The sequence below is a fragment of the Notechis scutatus genome, chromosome 13, assembly GCF_049901735.1.
Source record: "Notechis scutatus isolate UNSWTSFEM ecotype Mainland chromosome 13, rNotScu1.2, whole genome shotgun sequence".
Taxonomy (NCBI): domain Eukaryota; kingdom Metazoa; phylum Chordata; class Lepidosauria; order Squamata; family Elapidae; genus Notechis; species Notechis scutatus.
In genome coordinates, this window is record NC_142021.1 from 9,033,817 (window position 1) to 9,052,344 (window position 18,528).

An 18,528-nucleotide genomic window follows, 5' to 3' on the forward strand; every position below is an offset into this window, starting at 1 on the left:
TTTCGGGTGGGATGGGGAAAGAGAGAAAGACTGTTTTGACCTACAACAGCACGAAGGCGACTCCTTGTCCCGATAAACCCTTTTTATTTAGTTTACAGTGAATTCCACTCCAGCAAAGTCCCGGCTAACAGTCTTTCAAGAGATTTCCCAATTACAAACCTTTATCAGGTTTGGAGAGTTGCCAGGCTGATATCTTTCAGATGCCACACTGTAGCAGACAATACTTGGCAAGAATGCAGGAACAGGTCTTCACCCAAATGAACTAATTGTCTCCTGCAAAACCCCACTCCCCTTTTGCTCCTCTTTTATTCCCTATGGGAGGGGCCATTCACCGTCCACCTATGGCTTTACTCCCAAGTCGACCCTTGTTCCATAGCTGTTCCCTTCTTCTGGCAGCTCTGTGCACGCACACCCTGGGAATAGGCTCCAGCTGTTCTTCTGCCTCACTGATGCCCGACTCCGAAGGCAGCTGATGACTGCCAGCCTGCCCTGGCCCCATCTCTGCCTCCGACACAGAGCACATGTCAGAGCCTTCCCCAGATTCCAGGACTAGCCCATGTTCCTCCCCAACCTCCTCACTATCCGAATCTGCTACCAACTCAGCTGGCAGCAGGGGTGGGATTCTACAGGTTCTCACCTATTTGCTAGAACCAGTTGTTAACATCCTAAGCAGTTCAGAGAACCGGTTGTTAGAAGAAATTACTGGCCTAATCCTGTAAGGAAGGCAGGAAGGAAACATTCTGGTGTTGCTTACAGAAACTGCCTCTCCGTTAACCCTTATTACATTCTTGGCAGGACTAGACTTTCTGTCTCAGGAACTTCTCTGGAGTTTTATTTTCCCCTCGTTTGCTGGTACTTTGCTTGTGTGGCGTGACCATTCAAAGTTACAATGGCACTGAAAAAAGTGACTTATGACCGTTTTTCACACTTACGACTGTTGCAGCATCCCCACAGTCATGAGAGGCCAGGCAAGGAGATGCGTGCCTCGATGTGAGTGATGTTGAGTTGGCCACGCTCAGCCAATAACATGGCCACCAAGCCACGTCCACCCAGTCACATGACCACCAAGCCACGCCCACCAACTAAGCCACACCCACAGAACCGGTTGTTAAAAATTTTGAATCCCACCCCTGGCTGGCAGGCCACAACAATGGCTGAACTGGATGTTCTTGCTGATTTCTTTACATAGGTAAAGACTTAACAGCCACAATCAAGCCCAAAATTTCTGTTACTAAGTGAGACATTTGTTAAGTGAGCTTTTATCCCATTTCACAACCTTTCTTGCCACCGTTATAAAGTGAATCACTGCAGTTGTTAAGTTAGCCACATGGCTGTTAAGTAAATCTGGTTTCCCCATTGACTTCACTTGTCAGAGGTTTGCAAAAGGGGACCACGTGACACCCCCCCCCAAGACAATGCAACTGTCACAAGTACATGCCCATTGCCAAGCATTCGAATTTGGATCACGTGACTATGGGGATGCTGCAAAATTTAAAGAACGGTCCTAAGTCGCTTTTTTCAGTGCTGTGGTATCTTCAAATGGTCACTAAACGGACTGTTTTAAGGCGTGTACCCCCTCTACCTCAAGACTACGTAGAAACAACACTGGTTGCCAGATGAATAACATTGTCCGTTTTCCTATCTACAGTTGAGCTGAAATTTAATTTGGATCAATACGTCCACAAAAGATACCCAGGTTTGGTGAAAATAGTCCGCAATAATAAACGAGAAGGGTTGATCCGAGCAAGAATCCAAGGATGGAAAGCTTCGACGTCTCCAGTTGTTGGTTTTTTTGATGCTCACGTTGAATTCAACACTGGCTGGTAAGATGTTGTGCTAGTTGGCAAGCTTTCTGAAATTTCCACCTGATGTAAGCTGACAGGGGAAAAGAACGAGAAAAAGCAATGAACCGTACCTTACAGGTCCCCAGAACCCATCTCTTTGCCACACGTATTTCTCTCTTTCACAAAATAATATATCCTTGAGTTGTTTCTTTTACTTAACTTTGTTATCTAACTTCTAACGTTTAAGCTATGGCGTTGCAATATTTATAGGTTATTCCTGGCTTACCGCTTTTTATATTTTGCAATTTTTATGCTAGTTATTTTATTCTGTTTCATCGTATAAATATATTTTATTCCTCCCATTTCTCTGGTTGAAAAAAAAAAAGGGACACCCCAAAAGCTTATTTAAGAGTTGTTAGGGGGGAAAAAAAATACCATTCATGTAACTTCAGAAGTAGGTTTTGAGACTGAACTTTAAGGAGCGGAAATATTTTTCCATAAGAAATTCATTAGACTCTTTGATAAACAAAACAAACCAACAGAGATTTTCTCTAATGGACAATCCATAAAAGACCTTGAGATGACAATTTTAGAACAGCGTTGTTTGAAAGGATCCCTTCAAGCTCAGCTAACGTGCTCTATCATGATAATTTCATGCCAGTTAAAGAGAATCTTGTTCAAACTTCCCATCCCATCAGATGGGTTGCCTGCTAGGAAAGGTTGTTTGCAACTGGCCATATCCATCATACGAATACCTAGACTTCCTTCACGAGAGCATCAATTGGGTCCCCTCGATATAGGTAGTCCTGAACTTATGGCCACAAGTGAGCCCAAAATGTATGTCGTTCAGTGAGAAATTTGTTAAGTGAGTTTTGTCCACTGGTGGGATTCATATATATTTTTTTTACTACCAGTTCTGTGGGCGTGGCTTAGTGGGTGTGGCAGGGGAAGGATACTGCAAAATCCCCCTTCCCTCCCCACCCCTCTAACCTGCTTTCCAGCTCCATTCTCCTGTGCAGGGCAACCAAAGAAAACCCAGCCGATCAGCTGGGATTCGGGAGGCAGGGAATAGATGGGGGCAGGGCCAGTTAGAGGTGGGATTTGCCGGTTCTCCAAACGACTCAAAATTTCTGCTACTGGTTCTCTAGAACCGGTCAGAACCAGCTGAATATGGTTTTGTCCCATTTTACGTTGTAATTGCCCCGTTGCTTAATCACTGCAGTTGTTAAATTAGTCACACGGTTGTTAAGGGAATCTGGCTTCTCCATTGTCAGAAGGTCACAAAAAGGAATCATGTGACCCTTGGATGCTGCAACCATCATAAATATGAGCCAGTTGTCAGGCGGCTGAATTTTGATCACGTGAACTTGTAGGGCCACACCTAGAGGACTGCATCCAATTTTGGTCGCCATGATGTAAAAAAGACGTTGAGACTCTAGAAAGAGTGCAGAGAAGAGCAACCAAGAGGATGAGGGGACTGGAGGCGAAAACATACGATGAACGGTTGCAGGAACTGAATGTCTAGTTTGATGAAAAGAAGGACATGGACGGACATGATAGCAGTCTTCCAGTATTTGAGGGGCTGCCCCAAAGAAGTGGGAGTCAAGCTGTTCTCCAAAGCACCTGAGTCGGGAAAAGAAGCAACAGATGGAAACTAATCAAGAAGAGAAGCAACCTAGAACTAAGGAGGAATTTCCTAACAGTGAGGACAATCGACCTGTGGAACAACTTGCCTCCAGAAGTTGTAAATGCTCTAACACTGGAGGTTTTTAAGAAGAGATTGGACAACCATTTGTCTGAAATGATATAGGGTTTCCTGCCTAAGCAGAAAGCTGGACTAGAAGAACTCCAAGGTCCCTTCCTCCTATTCTATTCTATTCTATTCTATTCTATTCTATTCTATTCTATTCTATTCTATTCTATTCTATTCTATTCATGCATTCTATTATATTCTATTCTATTCTATTCTATTCTATTCTATTCTATTCTATTCTAATTCCATTCCATATATTCTATTCTATTCTATTCTATTCTATTCTATTCTATTCTATTCTATTCTGTTCTGTTCTGTTCTGTTCTGTTCTGTTCTGTTCTGTTCTATTTTCTATTCTATTCTATTCTATTCTATTCTATTTGCATTCCATATATTCTATTCTATTCTATTCTATTCTATTCTATTCTATTCTCATTTCATTCCCTATTCTATTCTATTCTATTCTATTCTATTCTATTCTATTCTATTCTCATTTCATTCCCTATTCTATTCTATTCTATTCTATTCTATTTGCATTCCATATATTCTATTCTATTCTATTCTATTCTATTCTATTCTATTCTATTCTATTCTATTCACATTCCATATATTCTATTCTATTCTATTCTATTCTATTCTATTTGCATTCCATATATTCTATTCTATTCTATTCTATTCTATTCTCATTTCATTCCCTATTCTATTCTATTCTATTCTATTCTATTCTGTTCTGTTCTGTTCTGTTCTGTTCTGTTCTATATTCTATTCTATTCTATTCTATTCTATTCTATTCTATTCTATTCTATTCTATTCTATTCTATTTGCATTCCATATTCTATTCTATTCTATTCTATTCTATTCTATTCTCATTTCATTCCCTATTCTATTCTATTCTATTCTATTCTATTCTGTTCTGTTCTGTTCTGTTCTGTTCTGTTCTGTTCTGTTCTGTTCTGTTCTGTTCTGTTCTGTTCTATTTTCTATTCTATTCTATTCTATTCTATTTGCATTCCATATATTCTATTCTATTCTATTCTATTCTATTCTATTCTATTCTATTCTATTCTCATTTCATTCCCTATTCTATTCTATTCTATTCTATTCTATTCTATTCTATTCTGTTCTGTTCTGTTCTGTTCTGTTCTATATTCTATTCTATTCTATTCTATTCTATTCTATTCTATTCTATTCTATTCTATTCTATTCTATTCTATTCTATTCTATTCTATTTACATTCCATATATTCTATTCTATTCTATTCTATTCTATTCTATTCTATTCTATTCTATTCTATTCTGACCATGGGGATGCTGCAACGGTTGTAAGCTTGAAAATTTGTCATTGTTTTCAGGGCCGTTGTAATTTCGAACAGTCACTAAACAAACCTTTGTAAGTTGAGGACTACAGAGCAGAGATTCCTCTTCTCCATCATGTGAACGAGATGCCTTTTTTTTTTATTGGAAACCGCATAAACAGAAGGGGAATATTTATGGTGTTGCTATGGAGCTATGTAAAGCATGCAAAGAGAAAGACACGGTTTCTGGCCTTTAAGGGCTACGATTATAATAAGAGACAGAAAGGGAATGGCGCAGCGATATCCGGGATGACAGCTCTGCTGGGCATCTAAGATTTATCTTCCGAAAGAAGATCGAGTCTTTTTTTTTAAATCTTTATTGCCTCAAAAGGCAACATCTGCATGGCCATTCACTGCGGGAAGGGCTTGATAGTGAAATGAAAATTGAGCTGAACTTGACAGAGGGTTTGGGCTAATGCTAAAGCTAGTTTCCCTTTGCAGTCAGAAACATTTCAAAGAAGGCATTCAGAAATATATCCATCCAAGAGGAACAACCTCCTGTTCCCCAACTGTTACGAGCAATTGATAGAGCATGGATCAGACAGGTTCCAGCCTGAATGTGTTCCCAAGCCCAGCTTTCTATTCCCATCTCCAAATCTTCCCAAATCATGCTGCTGAAATGGAATGAATGAATGAATGAATGAATGAATGAAGGAAGGAAGGAAGGAAGGAAGGAAGGAAGGGAAGGAAGGAAGGAAGGAAGGAGAAGAGATTGGGTGGGATGGGATGAGATGGGATGAGGGAGGGAGAAGAAAGGAAGGGGAAAGAGATGGGAGGGGGAGGAAGAAGGAAGGTAGGAAAGAAGGAAGGGAAGGGAAGGGAAGGAAGGAAGGGAAGGGAAGGGAAGGAAGGAAGGAAGGAAGGAAGGAAGGAAGGAAGGAAGGAAGGAAGGAAGGAAGGAAGGAAGGAAGGAAGGAAGGAGAAGAGATGGGATGGGATGAGGGGGAGAAGAAAGGAAGGGGAAAGAAATGGGAGGGGGAGGAAGAAGGAAGGTAAGAAAGAAGGAAGGAAGGGAAGGGAAGGGAAGGGAAGGGAAGGGAAGGAAGGAAGGAAGGAAGGAAGGAAGGAAGGAAGGAAGGAAGGAAGGAAGGAAGGAAGGAAGGAAGGAAGGAGAAGAGATGGGATGGGATGGGATGAGGGAGGGAGAAGAAAGGAAGGGGAAAGAGATGGGAGGGGGGAGGAAGAAGGAAGGTAGGAAAGAAGGAAGGAAGGAAGGAAGGAAGGAAGGAGAAGAGATGGGATGAGGGAGGGAGGGAGGAAGGGAGGAAGGAGAAAGATGGGAGGGATGGGGAAGAAGGAAGGGAGGAAAAAAGGAAGGAAGGGAAGGAAGTAAAAAAGGGGAAGAGGAAGGAAAGAAGAGAGGGAGGGAGGGACTTCCTCCCAAAAAATGTTGACATAAATTCAGGGAAATCCATGGGAAAGCATTCCCCTCCCATCCCTGGAAGAGAAGGAGAAGGAGAAGTGGAGCAGGAGGTGGTTTTCAATGAGAAAAAAATTCTCCATGTCCTTGTTTAATTAGATAATCGGCTGAAAGTTGTGTAACCGCCCAGCTTCCATGAAGACCACAGAGTTTGGAGGTGAAAGCACCCCATTCCTGCAACCGTATCTTTGGTGCTTCTGTTCCATGCAACTCAGCTGGATTGGGCAGGGTAGATGTCCATCACGGTGGATGCCTGCCCACTGACCTCCTTTTCTGCAACAGACTCTGAACTGTATTTCTGCAATAATGATGTAAAGCCTTTGTCTTCTTCTTATGGCAACTTTGACAACTGCCTGTGGTTTTTGCCTTCAGGGAGCTGTCACTTGGTAATTAAGGAGCCCAAGGTGACTTCTCTCCTCACTGCACTGCAAAGGTCTCCTTTTCCACCCTCTCCATCAATCGCTTTAGGATTCAGGGATGTAATAAGTCTAGGCTAAAATGGGAATCAGGTGTGATTGTGTGTTTGGGTCTGTCCCTGTATGCATTGCACGGAGCACAGATGAAGACACGTTCATTGTTGGTAGAACCAGGAGAAGAGGGAATGAAATGAGAATAGAACAGAATAGAATAGAATAGATAATAGAACAGAATAGAATAGAACAGACAATAGAATAGATTAGAATAGAATAGAGAATAGAATAGAATAGAATAGAATAGAATAGAATAGAATAGAATAGAATAGAGAATAGAATAGAATAGAATAGAACAGAGAATAGAATAGATTAGAATAGATTAGAATAGAATAGAATAGAATAGAATAGAATAGAATAGAATAGAATAGAGAATAGAATAGAATAGAATAGAATAGAATAGAATAGAATAGAGTAGAATAGAACAGAATAGAATAGAGAATAGAATAGAATAGAATAGAGAATAGAATAGAATAGAATAGAATAGAATAGAATAGAATAGAATAGAATAGAATAGAATAGAATAGAATAGAATAGAATAGAATAGAGAGATAGAGTAGAGTAGAGTAGAGTAGAGTAGAGTAGAGTAGAGTAGAGTAGAGTAGAGTAGAATAGAATAGAATTCTTTATTGGCCAAGTATGACTGGACACAAGGAATTTGACTTCGGTGCATAAGCTCTCAGTATACATAAAAGATATAAGTGATAAATCATGACCATAGTCATCATACATACTAAATAAGCAATCAAAATCTTACTAGGAAACTAAATAAAACAATATAAATCGTAAAGATACAAACAACAAGGTTATAGTCATAAGTAGAAAAGGAGATAGCTAATAGGAAGGATGAGAAGAATAATCCTAATCCAGAAGATCTCCATATAATTCCTGTCTGGTCTAAATTGTAGAAAGTGGACTGGTGGAGCACATCCAAAGAAGACTGCACTGCCTCTCATTCTTAAACTCCAGAGATGTATAACTTCTCATGGCTTGAGGACTTCATTTCCAAAGCAGAGTCTGTCTGAGTGGGCTTCTGGAGAGTTAAGGGATGAAACAGGAGCTTCAGAAATTTGGAAAGTCATTAAAAGAAAAAGTCACTGAATGAGGACTGTCTACAATCCCATTTTAAACACCTTCCTCTATGGCTGTGCTTGTCTTCTGGAACCACATTCCCCCAGGGATCCATCTGCCTCCCTCCCCTGAAAATGTTCAACAAGTCATTAAAATCTTGGCTGTTTTAATTTAGTACATTGTTTAATACCTTCAATCTTTTCTTCGTGGCTTGAATGTATCGACCATGTGCTTTCAAGTTAATGTTCAATATATAAATGTGAGTTTAGAGTGGAAAATAACTACAAAATGAGGAGATATCTCATGAGCTTCTTGGAACAAATTAATGTTATTTCAGTTTGGTTATCTCTCCCTGTTGCACAACCTATAGCTGATTCTCCCACTATACATAATAGATTTCTTTCATAAATACCTAACAATAAAATGGAGATATCAAAAAAGCTTGGCTGTTTTCCCAGACCTTTAGCAGGCTGATAGGTGAGTCCCTGTAGGGTGTTTTGATTGTTCTATAGACTTTGCCTTCTGGAGACCTATGATTCATCTCTTAATTTATTTATTTTTTTAAAAATAAAATAAAGCCACTCTAAGCCACGAAGAGTCATATAGAGCTGGGTATCCTTAAAGCTCACTAACTATTGTCCAAATGAATAAATAACCCATCTCGATTGTTTTATAGGGTGGAACCAGCCCTGACCCGGATTAAAGAGGACCGCAAACGGATTGTCCTACCTGCTATAGACAACATCAAGTACAATACTTTTGAAGTGCAACAGTATGCCAATGCTGCCCACGGCTACAATTGGGGTCTTTGGTGCATGTACATCATCCCACCACAGGACTGGCTGGACAGAGGAGATGAGTCTGCACCTATCAGGTGATTTCCTACAAAAAGGATAGTTTGATGGCCGTTTCTGGCTGATTCTCAAAACAGGTGCTATGAGAGATTATGGTGGTGGGTCATGAAATTGAAGTGGCCCTCAGGTTCATCCATATTTCTGAGCTTGATTATTGGTTGGCCTTAAACCAAGTGGCCCTGTTGGGTTCAGCCATCATTCTGAGCTTGACTATTGGTTGGTCTTAAACCAAGTGGCCCTGTTGGGTTCAGCTGTCATTCTGAGCTTGGGTTTTGGTTGGCTGTAAAACCAAGTGGCCCTGTTGGGTTCAGCCATCATTCTGAGCTTGACTATTGGTTGGTCTTAAACCAAGTGGCCCTGTTGGGTTCAGCTGTCATTCTGAGCTTGGGTTTTGGTTGGCTGTAAAACCAAGTGGCCCTGTTGGGTTCCATGATCATCCTGAACTTGACTATTGGTTGGTCTTAAACCAAGTGGCCCTGTTGGGTTCAGCTGTCATTCTGAGCTTGGGTTTTGGTTGGCTGTAAAACCAAGTGGCCCTGTTGGGTTCAGCCATCATTCTGAGCTTGACTATTGGTTGGTCTTAAACCAAGTGGCCCTGTTGGGTTCAGCTGTCATTCTGAGCTTGGGTTTTGGTTGGCTGTAAAACCAAGTGGCCCTGTTGGGTTCCATGATCATCCTGAACTTGACTATTGGTTGGTCTTAAACCAAGTGGACCTTTTGGGTTCTGCCATCATTCTGAGCTTGACTATTGGTTGGCCTTAAACCAAGTGGCCCTGTTGGGTTCCACCATCATTCTGAGTTTGACTATTGGTTGGCTTTAAACCAAGTGGTTCTGTTGCGTTCAGCCATTATTCCCACCTTGATTTTTTCTTTTTACATGAAATGAAGTAATCCAGTTAGGTTCTGCCATCGTTTTTAGCTTGACCTTTGATTATTCATGGAAGCTTTCCCAATTTGAAAGATGGAGAAAATCAGCAACGGGTAGAGAGATGATGCCGTTTGGGTAGGGCTAAGTCACATGGATGTGTGATGACCCAGGGTGGGATACAAAACAAACACAGTCATAGAAAACAGGTGAAACCCCTTTTATTCCTTCACTTTGCTTCCAAGCTCCAAATAGCCTTGACGGAAGACAAAAAAAACAAACTCCCACACAGTTACACGAAGAAGGAAAAAAGCAACACAAACTAGGCAAGATAAGGGCTGGAAGATGTCCACAGATAACACACACTGGGAAGGACTCCAAACTCAGAGAGGAACTATATTTACACGATTCGTTTCCAGCGTTTGCCAGTACGCAGGTTCAAACTCTTATGCAGTTCTCACACCTGCAGCCCATGAAGAGGATCAAGGCCCTCTCCTCCTGAGTAGACCACGTCTCTCCCTTATCCTTTCCTCCCTGCATGCCCTAGGATGGAGAGGGGATGGGCCTGGGTCCTCCTCTGACTGCCCAGCCGCCCTCTGCCCTTCCCCAGCCTCCTCCACAACCTCCGGAGCCACACTTCCGCTCCCTGTCGGCTGTTCCTCCTCTCCCTCAGAGTTAGTCTCCACCAGGGGCATGGCAGGATGTATCTTGGGTTAACCATCTTTTCCCCTTGATTATTATTGAAGAGCTGAAGTTTTGGGAGTTTTGCTTTGTTTACCACAAATGTGTGAAGCCTATTTCAGGCCTCCCCCTAGAGTAGGACTCTCCAAACTTGACAACTTTAAGACAGGTGGATTTCAGCTCACAGTATTTCACGCTGGCTGGGGAATTTTGGGAGTTGAAGTCACAAACCTTAAAAGTTGCCACATTTGGAGACCTCTGCCCTAGAGGTGATCTCATTCCCTTAGGCAGCTTCTTTTTCCTATTCAAATTCAGCGATGGGGCATGGAAAATTCTAGGAAGGCCACTCGTGACCTTCAAACCGGAGGGAAGGGAAATTAATCTCATAGGGAATTGATTCTTTTTCCATGCACTTGCTTGGAGATGCTTTCATTAACTGAATCACAAAATAACAGAAAAAGAGAAGAGTTGGGACTTTGGAGGTCTTCTAGTCCAACCCACTGCTCAAGCAGGAAACCCTGTACCATATCAAGACAAGCGGCTCTCCGATTTCTTCTAAAAAAAACAAACACCTCCAGTGATGGAGCAACTTCTGGAGGCAACCCATTCCACCGATCAATTGTCAGGAAATTCCTTCTTAGTTCCAGGTTGGATCTCTCCTTGATGACTTTCCACCCATTGCATCGTCTCCAAGAGACCCTTCTGAGGGATAGAGGCGGGAAGGGCCCCTATTGTAACTCTCAACTTCTAATTTTTCTTTCCCCTGTTCCTTCATTGCTGTTAAGGGATACAAAGATGACTTAGCCGAGATTTTGGAAAGCATTGTTTGCAGTGAGGTGTGTGTGTGTGTGTGTGTGTGTGTGCGTGCGTGTGTGTGTGTGTGTGTAACCAGAGGTGATATTCAGCTGGTTCTGACCAGTTCTGGAGAACCAGTAGCAGAAATTGTGAGTAGTTCGGAGAACCGTCAAATCCCACCTCTGACTGGCCCCGCCTCCATCTATTCTCCGCCTCCCAAGTCCCAGATGATTGGCTGGGTCTTCTTTGGTTGCCCTGCACAGGAGAACGGAGCTGGAAAGCAGGTTAGTGGGGTGGGGGGGAAGGGGATTTTACAGTATCCTTCCCCTGCCATGTCCACCAAGCCATGCCCACAGGACTGGTAGTAAAAAAATTAATTCCACCACTGGAAGGAAGAGAGGAATGAAAAGGGGAAGAAAGAGAAGAAGGAAGGGGAAGAAGAGAGGAACAAAAGGGAAGGAAGCAGAGGTGATATTCAGCAGGTTCCGACCAGTTCTGGAGAACCAGTAGCAGAAATTTTGAGTAGTTTGGAGAACCGTCAAATCCCACCCTGACTGGCCCCGCCCCATCTCTTCTCTGCCTCCCATCGAGTCCCAGCTGATCGACTGGGTCTTCTTTGGTTGCCCTGGACAGGAGAACAGAGCTGGAAAGCAGGTTAGTGGGGTGGGGACAGAATGGGGATTTTGCAGTATCCTTCCCCTGCCACACCCACCAAGCCACACCCCACAGAAGTGGTAGTAAAAAAATTTTTTTAATCCCACCACTGGTGTAAATGAAGCCAAAAGTCCATTTAGATCCCTTGATAATCTCCTTCAGTTTTTTTCTACTTATATACTCCATATTTACTCCATATTTACTTTTCTACTCTATACTCCATCCTTAACAAGCCTGGTTGGTTTTTTTCCTCCCCCCACTCCTGCCTCTTCAACCGGGCAAATCTTCCTAAAGGATGCAAACATGTCCTTAGTTCTCCCTCTCCTCTTATCTCTGCCAAACAGAGGGACACAAATGGCATTTGGTGAACTTTATTTACCAACGAGCAGGCCTCCCTCCTTATCAGCTCCCCTCCTAACTCTTTGTGAGCCTCGGAATGTAGGCAAGGAATAACTCAGGAAATCTTAAATGTTCCTTGATAAACTTTCACCTGCCGTACCTCTTTCCCCTCCTTTTGAAAGCGCAGGCTATTATTACCTTATCCTCATTTGCATTCTTTCTCTTTTTGTTACCGACGGCCAGTGAGAACTTGGGCAGCACTCCTCAGCTCGCAATAGAATACCTTAGGCCACCTGGCTTGAAATTTTGGACCTAGACGACTTAGGACTAAGCCGCCTATGGTCTGACCTAAGCTTAGTACACAAAATTGTCTGCTATAATGTCCTACCTGTCAATCGCTACTTCAGCTTCGACCACAATAACACACGGGCAAACAATAGATACAAATTCAAAGTAAACCGCTCCAAACTCGACTGCAGCAAAATACGACTTCAGCAACAGAGTGGTCAATGCCTGGAACTCCCTGGCTCCGTTGTTACATCCTCAAACCCCCAAAACTTTAACCTTAAACTGTCTACCATAGACCTTACTCCAGTGGTGGTATTCAAAAAAATTTACTACCAGTTCTGTGGGCATGGCTTGGTGGGCATGGTTTGGTGAGCGTGGCAGGGGAAGGATACTGCAAAATCTCCATTCCTTCCCAACCCCACTAACCTGCTTTCCAGCTCCGTTCTCCTGTGCAGGGCAACTAAAGGAGACCCAGCCACTCAGCTGGGACCAAACGAAACTGTGTCAAAGAGCTATCTACAAGCCTGCCATGTTAAGTGTGTTTGGATGTGTGTCGATTTATCAACATATGTTTGCTGTGAAGAGCATCCTCTTTCTTCCCCATTCCCCCTTCAAGTCGAGCAGGTGGGCTCGCATTCTTTTCATTCTGATTGAGATCCTTATTGTTGGTTCTTCTTCTTCTTCTTCTTCTTCTTCTTCTTCTTCTTCTTCTTCTTCTTCTTCTTCTTCTTCTTCTTCTTCTTCTTCTTCTTCTTCTTCTTCTTCTTCTTCTTCTTCTTCTTCTTCTCTTCTCCTTCCTCCTCCTCCTCCTCCTCCTCTCTTCCTCTTCTTCTTCTTCTTCTCCTCCTTCTCCTTCTCCTCCTTCTCTCTCTCTCTCTCTCTCTCTCTCTCTCTGCCACTCTCCCTCCCTCCCTCTCTCCTTGTCAGTAACGTCACCTGGGAAAATGCAAACCATATCTGTTCCGGAATAGTAACAGAGACAGATGGCTTGGCTGATGTTTCCTCCCTGCTGGAATGTCAGATTAAATTAGCGCAGGGAAAGATGAGATCAGTCAGAATGGATAATTCCTACAATCCATCCAGCCCCGTATCCTGTTTGTCAAAACCCCAGACTGTCTGAGTCCGGAAGAACTAAGAAGACCTGAAGATGTGATCACCCAAGGCACGCAAAACACGTAGAAATGGATTTAATCTTGGTGTACTTCAGGAAACATTTACGATTTGTGTCAGAAACCCCCATTTGTTTCTTTGTTAGTTTGTTTGGTTGGTTGATCTGTCTGTCTGTCTGTCTGTCTGTCTGTCTATTTATCTATCTATCTTATCTATCTATCTATCTATCTATCTGTCTGTCTGTCTGTCTGTCTGTCTGTCCGTCCATCCATCCATCCATCCATCCATCCATCCATCCATCCATCCATCCATCCATCCATCCATCCATCTATCTATCTATCTATCTATCTATCTATCTATCTATCTATCTAATCATCTCCATCCCTCCCTCCCTCCATCAATCATCCATTCATCCATTCACCTCTCTCTCTCTCCCTCCCTATTTATTATCATCTATCTATCTATCCACCCATCCATCCATCCATGCATCCACCTCTCTCTCTATAATCTAGCTGTCTGCCTGTCTATCTACCTGCCTACCTACTTATCTTTATGTTATTTGTTTTTTTGTTTGTTTGTCAAACATGTACAAGATAACAGGTATAGGTATGAACATAAACAAGAACAAAGGAAGTAAATACAGATAAATGGGGACAGTAGGACAAGGACGGTAGGCACGCTGATGCGCTTATGCATGCCCACTTTAAGACCTCTTAGGAATGGGGTGAGGTCCACGGTAGACAGTTTGAGGTTGAATCTGGGTGGGGTTGAGGCTTTAACAACAGAGTCGGGTGGTTCTCTATGGTTGAAGTCGTGTTTTCTGCAATATTTAGGAAAACAACCCATTTCTTTTCCTCCTCCCTTTTTTTTTTTAAATTGCGGCCTGGGCTTTACCTTCCAACTTTCCCAGTGGGAAGGGTTAAACCGCAACGGATGGAAGAAACCCTGCGGAGGATTTGGCACTTTAAATTGACAATATTGATCTGCCAATCTGGTTCAATCTGGTAGAATGCAGCTGTCTCTGTTGCTGTCGAAGTCTGCCTGATATGAGGAATACCCAGCCTGTGAACGTGTCCTTAATCTTTGGAAAACTGCAGCTGGAAAGGAGGGCTGGGAAATACCTTTTTTGGGGAGGACTCCTTTGAAACCAAGATTTTTTCCTGGCCTTCCTCTTATCTGAGCTCCTGGGGGATATGAATGTTTCTGGTATCTATTAGCATCTGTTTATATTTGTTTGCTTTTTAGTTGGACTAGCTGCCCCATTACAGCTTTTTTGTATTATTTATTTGTTAATTTATATCCCTTGTTTATTATTTTTACAAATAATAGCAATAGCAATGGCAGTTAGACTTATATACCTCTTCACAGTGCTTTGCAACCTTCTCTAAGCGGTTTACAGAGTCAGCCTCTTGTCCCCAACAATCTGGGTCCTCATTTTACTCACCTCGGAAGGAGGGAAGGCTGAGTCAACCTTGAGCCGGTCAGGATTGAACTGCCGAACTACTGGCAGTCAGCAGAATTTGCTTGCAATACTGCATTCTTACCACTGCAACTACCATGGCTCTTAAATAACTCAAGATGGTGAACATATCTAACACCTCTTGTTTTCCCCACCACCACAACAACAACCCTGTGAGGTGGGTTGGGCTGAAAAAGAGGGACTGGCCCAAAGTACCTGCTGGCTTTCATGGCTAAAACAGAACTACAACTCACAGACTCCACCTGATGAGGTTACCCAGCCAGCTTTCATCCTTAAGGCAGGACTAAAACTCACCAGCTCCTGATGATTGCCCCAAAGTCACCTAGTTGGCTTTCAGGCCTAAGACAGGACTAGAACTCACAGTCTCCTGGTGATTGGCCCAAAGTCACCCAGCCAGCTTTCATGCCTAAGACAGGACTAGAACTCACAGTCTCCTGGTGATTGGCCCAAAGTCACCCAGCCAGCTTTCATGCCTAAGACAGGACTAGAACTCACAGTCTCCTGGTGATTGACCCAAAGTCACCCAGCCAGCTTTCATGCCTAAGACAGGACTAGAACTCACAGTCTCCTGGTGATTGACCCAAAGTCACCCAGCCAGCTTTCATGCCTAAGACAGGACTAGAACTCACAGTCTCCTGGTGATTGGCCCAAAGTCACCCAGCCAGCTTTCATGCCTAAGACAGGACTAGAACTTACAGTCTCCTGGTGATTGGCCCAAAGTCACCCAGCCAGCTTTCATGCCTAAGACAGGACTAGAACTCACAGTCTCCTGGTGATTGGCCCAAAGTCACCCAGCCGGTTTAGGCAGACCTTGAACTCACGGTCTCTCACTTTCTAACCTGGAGCCTTAACCACTAGACCAAACTGTCTCTCCTAGTTCGCCTTGTTGAATGTTGTCTATTGTATAACGCAAGAAATGTAATGAAAATGCTTTTTGCTATTCACTCTCTGACCAGCCACCATGGAGGGGCCATGTCGTATCCGTCATCTCAACTTTCGCTGTCATGCCTCCAACGGTCTGCCTATCTGCTTCCTTGATAGAAAAGTTATTTTTTGAGTGGTCCACAGTGTGAAATCAAGGATTTTAGAATTTGGCTGGATAATACTGAAAAGGAAGTCATTATGAACTGCAATAAACCTGGCAGGGGTTTTGCTTGATTCAATTTATCAGCTGTCTATAGCACGACCGTAATTATGGTTGTTATTATTTTGATTAAAGGCAAATTGATTAGACCATTTGATGCCCCCTCCCCCGGGGACAGGGTTTCTTTCTCTTTGTGTATTTTTGGGGAAAGCAGTATTAAAATCCCATTAACACAGGTTTTACAGCCAGGGCCTAATAAACAGTAAACTTAATCATCATGAAAATAGGAGGTAATAGCCTTCAAAGGCTGTAATGATCTTAGAAGTAGGGATCAAGGACAGGTGCACTTAAGGCCTAGGATGAGTTAGTGGTTCTTTATGAAGTTTGACACATTTACCTGGCTGGTCATAAATTGACGGGCCATGGTTTTCATCACCCATTTTCAAAACTTTGGAGGTCAAATTTGGTCTTTCTTATGATGTTTTTGAGTTTTTGTATGTTCTTCCTCTTTTTAATTAAAAATTCTCTTCTTCTTCTTCTTCTTCTTCTTCTTCTTCTTCTTCTTCTTCTTCTTCTTCTTCTTCTTCTTCTTCTTCTTCTTCTTCTTCTTCTTCTTCTTCTTCTTCTTCTTCTTCTTCTTCTTCTTCTTCTCCTCCTCCTCCTCCTCCTCCTCCTCCTCCTCCTCCTCCTCCTCCTCCTCCTCCTCCTCCTCCTCCTCCTCCTCCTCCTCCTCCTTCCCCTTCCCCTTCTTCTTCTCCTTCTCCTTCCCTCTCTGACTCAACAGGACACCAGCCATGATTGGGTGTTCGTTTGTGGTGGATCGAGAGTACTTTGGAGAGATTGGCCTGCTTGATCCGGGCATGGAGGTTTACGGAGGAGAAAACATTGAACTCGGTATGAGGGTGAGTTGTATGTCCCTTGCCTTCATGGATTGACGTTTAGGGAAGATATGAAGAAATGAGCTTTCCCCTGTTGATATGGTCATCATCAACAACCTTAGCCCTTCCCTTGCTACTGTGTTTCCCTGAAAATAAGACCCTGTCTTACAATTTTTTTTGCCACCAAAAAAGGCACCAGGTCTTATTTTGGGGGGATGCCATCCACTGACTAACCTCGCCTGCGTGTGTCACCCTGGCCTCCTTTTCGTTGTCAGCAGCCTTCAGGAATTTCTTCTTCTGCAGCCGGCAAGGCTTCCCTGAAGGCTGCTGCAGTCGATAACAACTCTGGATCGATCCAGAGCTTTCTTATCAGCTACAGAGGCCTTCAGGAAAGCCTTGCCAGCTGCAGAAGAAATGGGCCGGCAAGGCAGGTGTCGGGGTGTGCGAGGCCTGGCTACAACTGTCCAAAGGTAAGTAGTAGGAGAGCTCCACCAGCCCCCAGCCCCACCCTAGCTGAATTTTTACCTGTGCATCCTGTAGTCGATGGGGTCTTAATTAGGGCTTGTTTTGGTGGTAGGGCTTATAGTGGGTGCACATGTAAAAATCTAACTAGGACTTACTTTCGGGGTAGGTCGTATATTAGGGGAAACACAGTACCTAGCGCCATAGCTATGATGTGACTTTCTTTGCTTGCATCCGCTTGATTTCTTTACAGTGGCAATCCCAAAGGTAAGGGCCCCTTCAAGTGCCTTAGTCCTCAGTGAGTTGATCGATAAATCTGTCTGCAGTAGTCAAGGCCATCGAAGTCAACGACGACCTGTCATTGCTTTAGTCTGGCAAGATTCTGTCTGTAGGCGAGGAACAATAAAAAGGACATTCCTCCAAAGTAACTCCGTATTTCTTTCTTGTTCCTGAGGCCTGGTATGTAGTGAGAGAAGGGTGTGTGTGTGTGTGTGTGTGTGTGTGTGATCATTTCAAGTTGAATGGTTGTTGATTTCATACTTCACGGTCTTTTATTTTCTTGAGACTGTGAGTCTCCTTTAACCGAAGTTGAGTTTCAGCGAAAGATGAAAGCAACACCCCATTGAAAAATGAAGTCCTGCATTGCTCTGAAGTCCACTCAAGCTTCACATATTTCTTTATCTTGAAGAAGAAGAAGAAGAAGAAGAAGACAAAGCTAAATCTCAGGACAATAGTGTCAAAATTTAAGTAGACACTCCTGAGAACATGGCAGAATGCTGTGATGTTCCTGGAAATTGCCAGCTTCTTTGAAAGCTCAGGGATCTGCAGCTATTTTTGCATCTCCCTCGTGTTCTTTCTACATGCAAGCAGTTTGTCCTTTGACGACTGACGGATCTCTCTACCTTATTTATTTATTTCTTCACAAAGGGGCTGCCACCGCTTTGTTTTTTTATTTGATTTCCCCCTCCCTGTCTTAGAATAATAAGATTTTGTGGTCCTTTGTACAGTCACTGATTTCCTTCCTTCCTTCCTTTTTCTTTCTTGAATGGTCCCTGCTCTGCTGTAACCATTTCTAATAGCCTTGCAGTTTACCTATGCTGAATTTAAACTCTGAACTGTTCCTTTTTTTTGCATTAACTGATAATGTAGCAGCTTTCTGAAAGCCTCAGCGTGTGCCAGCTCACAT

General features: G+C 43.0%; 1 protein-coding gene across 1 annotated transcript in view; it reads left to right on the forward strand.

The window, feature by feature from the left end:
* GALNT9 (polypeptide N-acetylgalactosaminyltransferase 9) overlaps positions 1-18,528 on the forward strand; it is a 114,364-nt gene that overhangs the window by 55,476 nt on the left and 40,360 nt on the right. Inside the window, exons 4-6 of the mRNA XM_087942946.1 lie at positions 1,649-1,823; positions 8,529-8,726; positions 16,787-16,904. Of these exons, the coding sequence (XP_087799072.1) occupies positions 1,649-1,823; positions 8,529-8,726; positions 16,787-16,904 (491 nt within the window). The remainder of the gene's footprint in view (positions 1-1,648; positions 1,824-8,528; positions 8,727-16,786; positions 16,905-18,528) is intronic.